The 15,311-nt window shown below is 41.2% G+C and overlaps 1 protein-coding gene across 1 annotated transcript in view; it reads left to right on the forward strand.

Moving 5' to 3' along the window:
• The first annotated feature begins 696 nt into the window (after positions 1–696).
• The window catches only part of LOC147368360 (adhesion G protein-coupled receptor E2-like), an 86,092-nt gene continuing 71,477 nt past the window's right edge, over positions 697–15,311 (forward strand). The window contains exons 1-5 of the mRNA XM_086413566.1: positions 697–757; positions 4,581–4,640; positions 5,171–5,290; positions 8,203–8,349; positions 11,240–11,347. Coding sequence (XP_086269692.1) covers positions 697–757; positions 4,581–4,640; positions 5,171–5,290; positions 8,203–8,349; positions 11,240–11,347 — 496 coding nt within the window. The remainder of the gene's footprint in view (positions 758–4,580; positions 4,641–5,170; positions 5,291–8,202; positions 8,350–11,239; positions 11,348–15,311) is intronic.

The raw sequence follows: 15,311 nt of genomic DNA on the forward strand, positions 1-15,311 counted from the left end.
GCCACCTTCAGGCTGCTGGATGGAGCCTTTCCAGCATTGCATCCAGACATAGAAATGTCTAGAAAGGGAGGGGCTCTAAGTTTTTTCTTAGGAAGGCAGAATCTTACTAGAAGCCCCATGGATTTTTGTCCTCATTGCAAGAATGAGTCACCAGTCCTTTCTGAAACCAATCTCTGACTGGGGATGAGGCACCATAATTGTTTATGGTCAAACAGAATGTACCTTAGAAATGGTGCAGGCGATGGTGGTGGTTGTGCGTAACTAGAGATCTTGGACCTTGAGGACTAAGAAAATAAATGTGAGGGACATCAAAGAACACCTGCTTGTGAGTTAACTTGCCTAATTTAGTTAAGCTCTGGTAAAGAATTGGCCTGCAATGCAGGAGACCTGGGTTAAATCCCTGGGTTGGGAAGATCCCCTGGAGAAGGCAACAGCTACCCACTCCAGTATTCTGGCCTGGAGGAATCCGTGGACTATATAGTTCATAGGGTCACAAAGAGTCGGACATGACTGAGCAACTTTCACTTTCACCATGCAAATAGTTTAAAAATAAGACTGGAGTTTCTAAGAAGCTAATAAGAGGAGAGATCAGGGAGAAGAAAGAATCCAGATCAGCGTTTTCCCAAGTCAGCGCCTCCAGGGTGCAAGTTAGACTTAAAACAAGAAGCCTTTTCAATACACACAGACCAAGATCATATGTCTTTCGTGGCTGGGCTTGCTGGTCTCTACAACACTAAAAATGCATGCATAAGATTGCTGCCAGATGTCCAGAAATATAACATGGGGGATAGACAAGTAAAACTGTCTGAGAACTGCCTATTCAGTCTGCAAATATTATCTCTTCTTTCTTTCTTCCTTGATATTTGACTTGCTTTCCCACTATCTCTATAAGGGAATAGAGAGTAGAAATTTTAAGAATATTAGCACATGTATAGCAAGTTTAACCAGTCCATTCTGAAGGAGATCAGCCCTGAGATTTCTTTGGAAGGAATGATGCTAAAGCTGAAACTCCAGTACTTTGGCCACCTCATGCGAAGAGTTGACTCATTGGAAAAGACTCTGATGCTGGGAGGGATTGGGGACAGGAGGAGAAGGGGACGACAGAGGATGAGATGGCTGGATGGCATCAGTGACTCAATGGACGTGAGTCTCAGTGAACTCCGGGAGTTGGTGATGGACAGGGAGGCCTGGCATGCTGTGATTCATGGGGTCGCAAAGAGTTGGACACAACTGAGCGACTGATCTGATCTGATCTGATAGCAAGTTTCAAAGGAGAAAAATGGTGAAACTTACTTCTAGACAAATTGGAGACTTAAAGATTCCTCATTTTACCACAAGTATTAGTCCAGGTTCTCCTGATAAACAGACATCACTAGAATGTGTATAGAGAGGAAGAGAGAAAGGGATTTATTTAAGGGATTGGCTCATGGGATTGTGGAGACTGGAAAGTTGAAAATCTGCAGGGCAGAGAGGCAGGGATGACCTGATGCTGCTTCTCAAGTCCAAATGCAATCTGGAAGAAGAATTGCCTCTTCCTCGGTGAGGTCAATCTTTTTACTCTGTTTTTCAACTGCTTGAAAAAAGGATCACCTATATAACGGAAGGTAATCTGCATTACTCAGTCTATTGATTTAAATGCTGTGGGTATGCATGTGTGCACAGTCCCTCAGTTGTGTTGGACTCTGGGACCCCGTGGACTGTAGCCCTCCAGGCTTCTCTGTCCATGGGATTTCCCATGCAAGAATATTCCAGCAAGTTTCCAATTCCTTCTTGAGGGGATCTTTCCAGCCCAGGGACTGAACCCACAACTCCTGCTTGGCAGGTGGATTCTTTACCACTAAGTGACATGGGAAGCTCTGATTTAAATGTTAATCTCATTTAAAAAACACACACACACACACCTTCACAGCAACATCTAGGCTAATGTGTGACCAAACTTCTGATACTATGGCTGAGACAAGCTGATAAAATAGCTGTTTTGTTTTGTCTTGTTTTTCACAAGAGTAGGAAACCATACTATTTGAAAATTCTAATGGAATAAGAAAAATCAAGATTACATAGTCTATAGGCTTTATGTGGGATGGAATGATTTGAAGGAAACCAGTCCAGTATTCCTGCCTGGAGAATTCCATGGACAGAGGAGCCTAGCAGGCTACAGCCCATGGGGAGGCAAAGAATCGGACACAACTGAGAGACTAATACTTTCAACAGTGAATTGGTGAAAAAACTGTATCAGGTCAGCTTAATTCTGATGTGTCTTTATTTTTTTCACTGTTTAGAATAATTCCTTTTACCTAGTAAGTCATATTTTCTTGCTTGGCTGTAAATTGCTTCCTGGTTTTTATGAGAATAGCCATATTTCTTATCTTCTGATAAGTGGAACATGACATTTCTTAATGCTGGATACATTTGGGGGAAATCCTGTAAAGACTCACAAATTATAAGAGGTTTTCATAGGGTTCACTGGGTCATATGGATATGATGAAAGATTCTACCAAATGGTACACATATTGCCTCTAAGAATAAATTCTATTTATTTGCACCCATAGTTGTTTTCTTTCTATTTATTTCTTAAACTTTTTATTTTGTATTGTAGTAAAGCCAATTAACATTGTTGTGATAGTTTCAGGTGAACAGTGAAGGGACTCAGCCATACATATACATGTATCCATTCTCCCCTAAACTCCCTCCCATCCAGGATGCCACATAACATTGAGCAGACTTCCATGTGCTCTGCAGTAGGTCCTTGTTGGTTATGCATTTTAAATATGACCATGCATACATGCCCATCCCCAACTCCCTAACAATCCCTTCCCTCCATCGTTCCCCCTGGAAACCATAAGTTCATCTCTACAAATATGAGATTTTGTGATTTATAAGTTAGCTCATTTGTACATTTCTGTTTAGATACCACATATAAGGGTTGTTTTCGTAACAGAAACCTTGATCAGTAACTCATTTTCTCAGACTGAACTGGGAGATCAAGGAAAAAGGCTGTGCCCTGATGCACAGGACCAGGAACTCACTTGGAAAGAACCAGGGAGGTCATTGGACTTCTCTCATGGCTCAGATGGTAAAGAATGTCCTTGCAATGCAGGAGACCCAGGTTTGATCCCTAGGTTGGAAAGATCCCCTGGAGATAGTGAACGGGTAACAGGCAGGAAGGCCAGGGATCTCCAAATGGAGGAAATAGGCTTCAAGTGTCAGACATTTTTTATCTCTCTCTTAAGCAGCAGGAAGAAACAAACCACAAGTGTCAGATTTTTTTCCTTCTCCATACAAAATTAAAAGGAGGTTTCTCTATGGAAATGTTTTTCTTAAGCTGTGTTAATGAAACTATGCATTTGCTTTGGAATTTGCCTTTCTTTAAAATGGTTCCACCTAAGGCTAACTTTTTTCTTTTCTCAAACTTTGGACTAATAATAGCTCAACAAACCAGTATTCATATCAATTGTTTTATGGCTGGGAGATGGCAAACCTCGTGCCATCCTACCTCAAAAATGCATATTGTAGGAGAGGGGCCTGGTGAAACTCCTTCAGCCTTGAGGTGGCTCTCTTATCTGATTAATAGCTTTCTAACAGACATAAAACAGCTTGCTAAAACTAGCAGGGGGGGGCACTCTCCGCCCCCCTTCTGATGTCTATGTCAGATGCTTTCTCTGCCCCTTTTTATAATTTAATAAAACTCTGCTATACAAAAGTTCTTGAGTGATAAAGCCTGGTCCCTGGTCCCAAAGTTAAATCTTCTGTGGAGATCATGAATCTGACACCGTTACCATAAGCTATCAGTAGGAATGGCTACCCCCTCCAATATTCTTGCCTGAAGAATTTCATGGACAGAGGAGCCTGGTGGGTTACAGTCCATGGGGTCGCAAAGAGTTGGACATGACTGAGTGACTAACATTTTCTTTCAGTTTCATAGAAGTCATTTGTGCTATACATGGAGAAGCCACTTAACCAGGGGACAGTGACTATACCTTAGTTATTCTACCTTAAAAGTTGCCTTAGTTCTTACTTCTCACCTGTCCTCAACTCCCTGTCTCCTGATTCCAGGAGTCCACGCCCTGCTGACATAATTGTGAGCTCGAGCTCAAACTCAAGGCTGTTTCACTTCTACTGTCCATGCTCATCTTGTGTCATGTATCTTAAACCTGAGGAAAGATCCTGGAAGAGAAATCTTCAGAGCAGATTGCTGCCATTGCCAGAGAACAAAGAACCTAGGTACACCAATCTAAAGAACTTTCTCCTCTACAGTCTAACACTTCCACTGGGAGAGGGTGGAATTTCTAAGATATGCTGCTGATATCAGCTGTCAGTCTATGTATGCTCTATCCTTTACCTGTAGCATCTGAAGTTCTATGAGGACTGTGTCCATTGCTGACTGACTCCTCAGGGAGTCCCAAGAGTTGGAGGTGAAAGGCTGAGTTCTTGATTCTGAGTACAGTACAGGAGGATATGGGGTGCCATTGAAGAAGAAGGATGCAGGGCCCAAAGCCACCTCCCCAGGAGGCAATGGTTATAGGGACAGGAGGTGAAATTGTGTGTGACTCTACTATTTTTGTCCTCTTTCTGTTTATCTGTCCCAGGATTCTTGATGCTGCTGTTTTTGCGATTGGAATCCACATCCTCAAACAAGAAACATAAGTCTGCTCAGCCAGGCCCATTAGGGACATAAACTGTGACGTATTTGCTGGGGTCTACGTCCTCTTACCAACAAAGGAAGAGGAAGGTAGGACTATCCTGAATGTAAGGCTCACACACAGTTTTATGAATGTAAGAGAAGTTATTCCTCCCCACCCCAACATGCTCCGAAGTTCTTGTCTCTTCCTATTCCAACAGAGGGCTTCCCAGGTGACTCAGTGATAGAGAATGTGCCTGCCAATGTAGGAGACACAGGTTTAATCCCTGGATAATGAAAAGCCCCCGGTAAAGGAAATGGCAACCCATGACAGTGTTCTTGCCAGGAGAATCCCATGGAGTCTGGCGGGCTAAAGTCCATGGGGTCACAAAGACTCAGACACGACTTAGTGACTAAACGACAACTTCTAATGGAAGTCACCCCATCCATTCCTTCCCTTCCTCTACTACTATATCACCAGCTTGAAGTGGGCTTTGTTCATTCCTTGACTTTCTGACTAAGTCTCCATCCCCACTGCTTCTTCCCTCACAGCCTGTGCTTGGTGGTGCCCTCCAAACCCTCCATGTGTCAACACTGATGCCTGCCGCTGCATTCCAGGATTCAGTTCTGCATCTAAGGACAGCTTCACCAGCCCCTTGAAGAGTTGCCATGGTACAGAGCCTTGGGGTGGTGGAAATGCTCAGACATATTTGGGGAGAGGCTGTGGTACATCTAGAGCATTCAGCTCTGAGGACAGCACAGAAGCACTTTGTTGAGAATAAAAAGGAGACACTTTAAGAAAGCATGAAGGAACTGAGCAGGCCCAGAGGGGCTGCAACTTTAATTGATACCAACAATGGAAAAAAGTCCTTTCCTCCACATCATCGCTAACACTTGTTCTTTCTTGTCTTTTTGATAATAGTTATTCTAACAAGTGTGAGGTGATATCTGATTCTGGTTTTTATTTCCCTTTCATTGATGATTGGTGATGTTGAACACATTTTCATGTACCTGTTGGCCAACTGGTAGTCTTCTTTGGAAAAATGTCTCTTCTGGTCATCTACCCATTTTTGACTCAATCACTTTGTTTATTTTGCCATTGATTTGTATGAGTTCTTTATATATTTTGGATATTAACCCCTTGTGTATATATGATTTGTAAATTATTCTCTGAAATTGTAGACTGCCTTTTTATTTTTTGATAGTTTTCTTTGCTGTACACAGCTTTGTAATTTGATGGAGTCCCGCCTCCCTATTTTTGCTTCTCTTGTGTTTGCTGCTGCTGCTGCTGCTAAGCCGCTTCAGTCGTGTCTGACTCTGTGTGACCCCATAGACGGGAGCCCCCCAGTCTCCCCCGTCCCTGGAATTCTCCAGGCAAGAACACTGGAGTGGGTTGCCATTTCCTTTTCCAATGCAAGAAAGTGAAAAGTGAAAGTGAAGTTGTTCAGTCGTGTCTGACTCTTAGCGACCCCATGGACTGCAGCCCACCAGGCTCCTCCGTCCATGGGATTTTCCAGGCAAGAGTACTGGAGTGGGGTGCCATTGCCTTCTCCTGTTGTGTTTGCATTTGCTGTCAAACAAAAAAAAAAAAAAGTTATTGCCAAGACCAGTGTCAAGGAGCTTACACATTTTGATTTTTTTTTTTAGAATTTTATGATTTCATGATAGTCTTGATTTGTAGTTATCAAATTCAGGCTCAAAGAGATTGACTGGTCCAAAGTTATATAACTAATAAGGTGGTAGAAACAGACCATGCTTAAAGCCAAGGAGTTTTTATTCTTCAACAAAATAGAATCAGAAAAGGAAATTATTAAACATAAATGTTAAGATGAAAACTTTTGCTATGGGCATTTTACCATAATTATTTTTTAAATGAGGGGGGGAAGTTATATGATTTTTCATTGTGAAGTACTCTTCATCTACCTAAAATAGTCTTTATTATTGGTAATAAAATAAATTATTCATAGTATATTTGAAACAATGAGTTACAAAAAAAAAAAAAAAACCCTACAATATTCTAGGATACTAGACTTCTGGGTGATTTTTTTTTCCATTTTTTTTACTTTTTCTCTGTTTTCCAAGTATCCATGTATTATTTAAAATTGGGGAGAAAGTAAATTTTATAAAAGAAAAAAAAAAGATGTTATGGTTACTGCACAGCCCTTACATGACCCTGGAGGTATCCTAAAGATTCCTTTGTGCACTTAGACAAAGTGTGTGTCTGTGTCTTACAGAGATATGCAGACTTTTGAACATGGAGAGGAAATCTGGCTGCTGCTGTAACTGGATTCCTGCTCCTTCCTTGGACTACGCTTGTCAGGTTGAGGAATCTCCCATCCTCATGTCTTCCCCTTCTGGCACTCATTCCCATATGCCCCCATTCACTCCTTTCTATCCCTCAGCCTTTAATACGGGTCTCCAGCTATTGCCATCATCTGAGAGAAGGAAGTTTCAGCGCTCAGATGGGGGCCGAACAGGAATTCCTCAGCATCCCTCCCACTTCCATTCATATCCTTATGTTAATACTACCCACAACCTGGACCTGGGGCCTTAGAAGGGAACATCAAGAGTCTGGATAAGAAATTCTGACCTGGGGAACACCAATTGTCTTCCCTGACTGATCATGACCCTGTGAGTCCTTCCAGGCTCCAAAAGTCTTTAGTCTCCTGACTGCAAGGAGCTCAAACATGTACAAAGGCCAAACATCCTATCCCTGCATTTTTACTAAGTTGTTGTTGTTCTTAGCATTGGTGTCTAACACTTGTTGTATGGTTTCCTGGCCTACTCCAAGGAGACCTGGGTCATGGGCACCTTTTTTCTTATGTTTAGGAACAGGAAGAGGTAAGATGCCAGAAAACACTCAAAACAACTCAGCTATGAGCATTCCTGTTGCTTCCTCATCTCCCATGCATAACAGGTTCTGATAAAATGGGATTTTTCCAGGAGTGGAGACAGCAAGACTCCCCCAGAGACTTCCTCAAGCATCTTGAGAAGTCTTAACATTGAGAACTGGGCAAGTGCCTGATGAGGATTTCAGGGTATTCTAGGGATTCTATAGCTAAAGGGGAGATGGAGGAGAGCAATGTGTAGAAGCCTGACCACCTAGATCTAACCTCAGGGCAAATGATTCATATTACTCTGGATAATCCCCAAGCCGTAACTTCCCTCCATTTCCTCAGCATCGTGGAAAGCCTTAAATGTCACTGTCACTCACACTTAGGACTGACTGGAGCTCATATTCAGGTCCCTGATGATGCAAACAGTACCAAGAGGATGGTCTGGAACAGAATCATGGCCTCTGTCTACCCCAAAAGGCCTACATTGGGGATGCAGACTTCCTTCTAACCCCCATATGGGTGTCTGAATTGAGGTACACTCAGATACGGCCAGAGAGGAGAGATGAATGGAATAGTAAGCCAGCTTTCTAGAGCAGCTGGTTCTAGCTCAGTCCAACTCCAGGAGAGCTATTGAGGAGCTGAGTCAGTTCAGTCCTTGTGTCAGGATCAGGATGGAGGCCAGAGCCATGTGAATTCACAATGGAATTCACACCTTTGTAAGGTGACCTTTCGTTCTGTGTGTTCCAGACATCAACAAGTGTGGAACATCATGGAAACTGTCCTGTGGAATTTATATAGACTGCCAGAACTTAAACAAGAGCTACCGTCAATGCAGAGGAAACAGATCTCTTTCTCAAGTAGTGTTTGAGAATGAGTGTACTAACACATGTTCTGGTAAAAAGGAATCCGTTCTTTCATTTCCTCTTTCATGAGATTTGGCCACTTACTCCAAGCCAGAGAGGTCTGTTCTCAGCATCTACTGGTATCCCCTCTCTCTCCAAACCCCAAGGGTCAGAACCTCTCACAGATTATCATTTCTGCAATTTTGGAGTGCCCCCTTGACACTTGGCATCTTATTTTCTTAAAACAAACAGAGGGGTGGTATTAAAGACATTTCAGGAGTTGACCTCCAGTGCAATGAGCCCTAGGGCACTATCTGTGTTCTTCATCAATTGCCAAGATGAGACCATCCTGCACTGGATCCTATACAGGTTTGGGTAAGTCAGGGGTCCTTTCAGACTCTGCTGGGATGATGGACCCAAGAACTCTGTCTAGAAATGTGGGAAGGGGGATATTCAAGGTGGCCCCATGTTCCCCAGCCAGCCCTGTCCCTGGACAGCAACCACATCTGGCCCCTGGCCCAGTTCCTTGGCCACTCAGCCTTTGTTTATTTCTCCTGGCAAGGATCCGCCATGCCCCTGACCAATAATTTCAATTCACAGGCCTATGGGAAACTCAAATGACCTGGGAGGATGTTATGTCAGAATGGGTGTTCATGTCAGAATGACATGAACCACACCACACATACTCAAAGTGGCTCCCATCTGAAGCAGAGGGAAAGAGAGAGTGTCACTGGGCTTCATTACCCTAGACCACTCTCTACTTAGGAATTCAACAAAGGCCCCATATTGACCCAGACCACTTGAGCCTTCTGCAGAAGGAGCCCACAAGTTTGCATCCTTAGTTGGATGCCCAGGGCTAAGAAAACAGAAGCACCAGCCACTCCTCATCCATCACCACCTGCTCCCTTGTTTGGCCACCCAGCCCTCACACAAAGCTGGCCTCACTCAGATGATGAGTCTTACCACTTCATTTCCATTCAAAAAAACCCCTGTAGTATAAGTTTTGGCTTGAATAACTGTTGAATAAAGTTCTTTGGGGCACATAATAGTGTTTAAAATTGCTTAGTGATGTGGTAGTTCTATTTTCAGCTTTTTGAGGAAACACAAAACTAGTTTCCCAAAGTGGTTATTTCTCCATTTTATATTTTCAACAGAAATGCACGAGGGTTTCAATTTCCTCATCCTCAGCAACACTTGTTACTTCCATTTTGCTTTCTTTTCCTTGTAGCCATTCTAGTGTGTGTCAGGTGATATCTCATGGTTTCATCTACATTTCCCTGTAACTAAAGATGTCAAAGCATCTTTTCATGTCATTGTTGAATCTGTCTATTTTTATTGGAGGAATATCTACTCAAGTATTTTTTTCTTTCTTTTCAAATTCAGTTATTTGGCATTTGGTTTTTTTGTTTTTTGTTTTTTCGGTTTTTTTTTTTTTTGGCATTTGGTTTTTAAGCTGTAGGAGATTTTTGTATATTCTAATAGTAGATCCTATCAGATATGTCTTAACAAATATGTTCTGTAGATTGCCTTTTCACTTTTTTGTGATCTTTTCACTTTAAAAAATAAATGTTTCCATTTTGATGAAGGTCATATAATCTATTGGGACTTTTGCTGTTCTGCATATTTTTTCATATCTAATAATCCATTTCCTAACCCAAGGTCATATAGAGTTACCCCTGTGTTTGTGTCCTACTTGTTCTAGTTTTAACTTTTAAATGTAGATCTTCAATCTACTTTGAGTTAATTTTTCAAACATTTATTGTGTGAAGTAGGTCATTGAATTCCTTCATTTGCTTATGAAAAGCCAAATGTCTCAGTATCACTGTTGAACAGATTTTTCTTTGGCCATTGAAGGATCTTGTTATTGCTTCTTGAAGATCAACTGACCATAGATGAATGAATTTATTACTGGATCCTCAATTCTGTTTTACTGGTCTGTATTCAAATGGTAACTTCACACTGTTTTGAATACTGTGGGTTGGCAGTAAGTTTTGAAATCAGAAATTATAACTCCTCCAAATTTATTTTTCATTTTTAAGATTGCTTTGTTTTTCCAGGCCACTTGTAATCATTTATAGATTATAGGATGAACTTTCCATTTCTAACAAAAAATTAATTAAATGATGTCAGAATTTTGATACAGATTACATTGAATCTATAGATTATTTCAGGGACTTTTGAGATATATGATGGTTCCAATCCATAAATATAGGACGTCTTATGACTTATTTAGAGTTTCTAATTTCTTTCAACAGTCTTTTGTAGTTTTCAATATACAAATCTTGAGTTTCCTTGAATAAAAATTTTCCTTGTATTTTGATGACTATGTGTGTATCTATGTTCATAATAGATACTGGCTTTCTATTGAGATTTCTGTGATATATTATCTTGTTTTGTTCTTTGGTAATGATGGTCTCATAGAATTATTTATGTAGTGCTCTTTCTCTTCTATTCTGTGGAAGAGTTTACAAAGAATTAGTGTTAATTCTTTTATGCATGGCTGGGAAAATTCACTGTAGAAGCCAGATGTCCTGGTCTTTTCATTTTGGAGAGGTTTGGATACTGATTCAATGTACTTACCTGTTACTGAATTGTTCTGATTTTCTAATTTATTAAGTCACTTTTTGGTATACCATGTCTCTAGGAATTTCTCCATTTTACCTAGGTTTCCTAACATGTTGTTGAATAATTGCTTATAATGTTCTCTTACAATCATTTGTAAATTCAAATGATATACACATATGCCATTATTATGTGTACTGAATGGTATTACTTATAATAAATAATACCATTATGTGTATATAAAATGCATTATGTAATATATAGCATGTTTACATATTTATAAAATTTTTATTTTTATGTATGCAAATAATGGAAGTATGTGTTCCACTATTGACACAATTACTAATTTAACTCCCTTCTATAACCTTCACAACTCTTAGAAATGTCACTGAAGGGACTGGATAAAGAAGATAAGAATGTCACCTTGATTCAGAATAACATAAAGATGATACTGATCTGGGATACAGTGCATGAATCTAATGACTCAGGTAATGGTTGTGGCAGGGTACAGGTTCCTAGGGATTCAAAGTAGGACACAATACTCAAAGAAGAAATAAACAGAAATGTATACTTTAAAGGGAACTATGGGTAATGGTGGGGCCACAGGGAAATGCTTCATTAAAAGAGGAGTCATGTTGGATACCCCAAGATAGCAACCTTGCCCTTGTCCTGCAGGTCCCATTGTGGTGGGCCTTATCTCTACATCTGGGATTGAAAAGTTGCTGAATAAGCCCCCCAATCGTGGATGCTGAGGAACAGGCAGTTCCACATGGGACACACAAGGAAATGCTGCAGGAAATCCCCCCTACCCTGCTGTCTGATGTCATATCTGCCTTTATCAGCAACAGTAACACACAGAACCTCAGTTCTCCAAATTTGTCTTCAAACATCTGAGTCCTGGGGGGATGAAGCTGTGGGTGTGGGAGAGACCTGAGTCCTGAGCACAGCCTTTGTGCTTCAGGGATGTCCGTCACGGGTGCATCATATCCCAAGGAAAGTCCATCATGAGCTAGATTTGGGTCAGCATTTCTGAGCAACAGAACCACCAGCTCAAACCTACTTCCTGTTTCTACAGTCAAGGACCTCTGAAACAAAGGGGAAGGTGCACTGTGTCTTCTGGGAGCAGGGCCAGAATGGAAGTGGCCATTGGGCAACCAGAGGCTGTAGGACAATGGACAGCAGAGACGACAGCACCACCTGCCAGTGCACACACTTCAGCAGCTTTGCTGTCCTCATGGCCCACTACGATTGCAGATGACACCCCTCAGGGGGGTTGCATTCAATATCTTGATGTGGAACAAATTCTCACACATGTAAAACTTGAAAAAAATACTGTCTCCCAGTTATCGCAGGTCAGTGATCTGGCATGGTATAGCTGGATTGTCTGCTCAGGTTCTTCCAAGGCTGAAATTATTCTGTCAGCCTGGACTGCATTCTGATCTGAGGTTTGGGGTCCTCCTCTAACCCTCGAATTTTTGGCACAATTCAGTTCCTTGTGGTGGTAGGACTGAGGTCTCCTTGACTTCCTATCTGTCAGCAGGTCTCCATGTTTAGCTCTTAGGGCTACCTGCATTTCTTCCCATGTGAACCTCTCTTGGGAACTTTAGTACAGTACAAAAATTAGTTTTATGCAATAAGCCAAGTATTCTCAAAAGTTAAAGTGCATCAGAATCATCTGGAGGGCTTGTTATTTATTTTTAAATATTTTATTCCTAAAAAAAAAAATTCAAACATAGAGACATGCTGCAAAAATAAATTTGGTGCTACCATACTCAATTGCTTTTTATCCAGAAGCACCTAATTTGCAGGTTTTAACATTCATTTTCTTCATCCTTTGTGCATCTATTTCTGCCTTTCTCTGTCTACCTACCCAGACTAGTAATAAAAGGCAATTGGCAGGTATTTTTCCCTTGTCCTCAAGGACTTTGGATGATTTCCAAAAAGAGGGGAGCTTCCCAGGTGGCTTAATAGTAAAGAATCCACCTACCAATGCAGAAGACGCAGGAGACTCAGGTTCAAAAACCTGGGTTGGGAAGATCCCCCAGGGGAGGATATGGCAACCCACTTCAGCATTCTTGGCTGGAAAATTCCATGGACAGAGGAGCCTGGCAGCTTATAGTCCATGAGGCTGTAAAGAGTCAGACACAGTTGAGAGACTGAGCATGCATCCAGGCCAAAAAGAGACAGACAATATGAATTTTAGGCTACGGCCATCATCTAAGTATAGTAGTTTTCCTCTTTTACCCAAGAATTTAGTTCTAAATCTGTAAGAATCAGTGGCCTATTTTACCAAAGAATTTAGTTCTAATTCTGCAAGGATTAGTGGCCAGCCATGAAGAAGTATTACAGGGATAAAGTGTGTTGAATTCAGAGTTAGGAGTTGATACTTGCACATCATGACTACAGGTGGTTTAGTTCAGTTCAGTCTCTCAATCGTGTCCAACTCTTTGAGACCCCATGGACTGCAGCATGCCAGGCCTCCCTGTCCATCACCAACACCCAGAGTTTACTCAAACTCATGTCAATTCAGTCAGTAATGCCAACACTTTTTTTTTTTTTTAATGCCATCCAACCAACTCATCCTCTGTCATCCCCTTCTCCTCCTGCCTTCAATCTTTCCCAACATCAGGGTCTTTTCAAATGAGTCAGCACTTCGCATCAAGTGGCCAAAGTACTGGAGTTTCAGCTTTATAATCAGTCTTTCCAATGGACATTCAGGACTGATTTCCTTTAGGATGGACTGGTTGGATCTCCTTGCAGTCCAAGGGACTCTCAAGAGTCTTCTCCAGCACCACAGTTAAAAAACATCTATTCTTCAGCTCTCAGCTATCTTTATAGTCCACCTCTCACATACATACATGACTCCTGGAAAAACCTTACTAGATGGACCTTTGTTGGCAAAGTAATGTCTCTGCTTTTCAATATGCTATCTAGGTTGGTCATAACTTTCCTTCCAAGGAGTAAGCGTCTTTTTATTTCATGGCTGCAATCACCATCTGCAGTGATTTTGGAGCCCAAAAAAAGAAAGTCTGACACTGTTTCCACTGTTTCCGCATCTATGTACCATGAAGTGATGTGACCAGATGCCGTGATCTTAGTTTTCTGAATGTTGAGCTTTAAGCCAACTTTTTCACTCTCCTTTTTCACTTTCATCAAGAGGTTCTTTAGTTCTTCTTCATTTTCTGCCATAAGGGTGATGTCATCTGCATACCTGAGGTTATTGATATTTCTCCCGGCAATCTTGATTCCAGCTTGTGCTTCATCCAGCCCAGCACTTCACATGATGTACTCTGCATATAAGTTAAAAAGCACAGTGACAATATATAGCCTTGACATACTCCTTTTCCTATTTGGAACCAGTCTACTGTTACATGTCCAGTTCTAACTGTTGCTTCCTGACCTGCATACAAGTTTCTCAAGAGGCAGGTCAAGTGGTCTGGTATTCCCATCTCTTTCAGAATTTTCCACAGTTTATTGTGATCCACAGTCAAAGGCTTTGGCATAGTCAATAAAGCAGAAATAGACCTTTTTTGGGAACTCTCTTGCTTTTTCAATTATCTAGTGGATGTTGGCAATTTGATCTCTGGTTCCTCTGCCTTTTCTAAGAATAGCTTGAACATCTGGTAGTTCATGGTTCACGTATTGTTAAAGCCTGGCTTGGAAATTTTTGAGCATTTCTTTGATAGTGTGTGAAATGAGTGCAATTGTGTGGTAGTTTGAGCATTCTTTGGCATTGCCTTTCTTTGGGATTGGGATGAAAACTTACCTTTTCCAGTCCTGTGCCACTGCTGAGTTTCCAAATTCGCTGGCATATTGAGTGCAGCACTTTCACAGCATCATCTTTCAGGATTTGAAATAGCTCAACTAGAATTCCATCACCCCCACCAGCTTTGTTCATAGTGATGCCTTCTAAGGCCCACTTGACTTCACATTCCAGGATATCTTCCACTAGGTGAGTGATCACACCATTGTGATCTGGGTCATGAAGATCTTTTTTGTATAGTTCTTCTGTGTATTCTTGCTACCTCTTCTTAATATCTTCTGCTTCTGTTAGGTCCATACCATTTCTGTCCTTTATCGAGCCCATCTTTGCATGAAATGTTCCCTTGGTATCTCTAATTTTCTTGAAGAGCTCGCTAGTCTTTCCCATTGTGTTGTTTTCCTCTATTTCTTTTCATTGATCACTGAGGAAGGCTTTCTTATCTCTCCCTGCTATTCTTTGGAACTCTGCATTTCACAAACCTTACCATCTAGTGGGAAGACAAATACAGTGGTATTTTATATTTGTTAATTATATTTGACAATAGTCAATTATATTTGTTAAATGGGAGATCCCTCTGCCCTTGTCCCTTCAATGATGTCCCTATCTTTTTCCTTTCCATGAATTGACCTAGACCATTCTTTGTTTAGATGATTCACTCTATGTAAATGAAAAGAAAGCAAAGGACATAC

The sequence above is a fragment of the Bos grunniens genome, chromosome 7 (genome assembly GCF_055505025.1).
Source record: "Bos grunniens cultivar Pamir isolate PY7600 chromosome 7, Bosgru_T2T1.0, whole genome shotgun sequence".
NCBI lineage: Eukaryota > Metazoa > Chordata > Mammalia > Artiodactyla > Bovidae > Bos > Bos grunniens.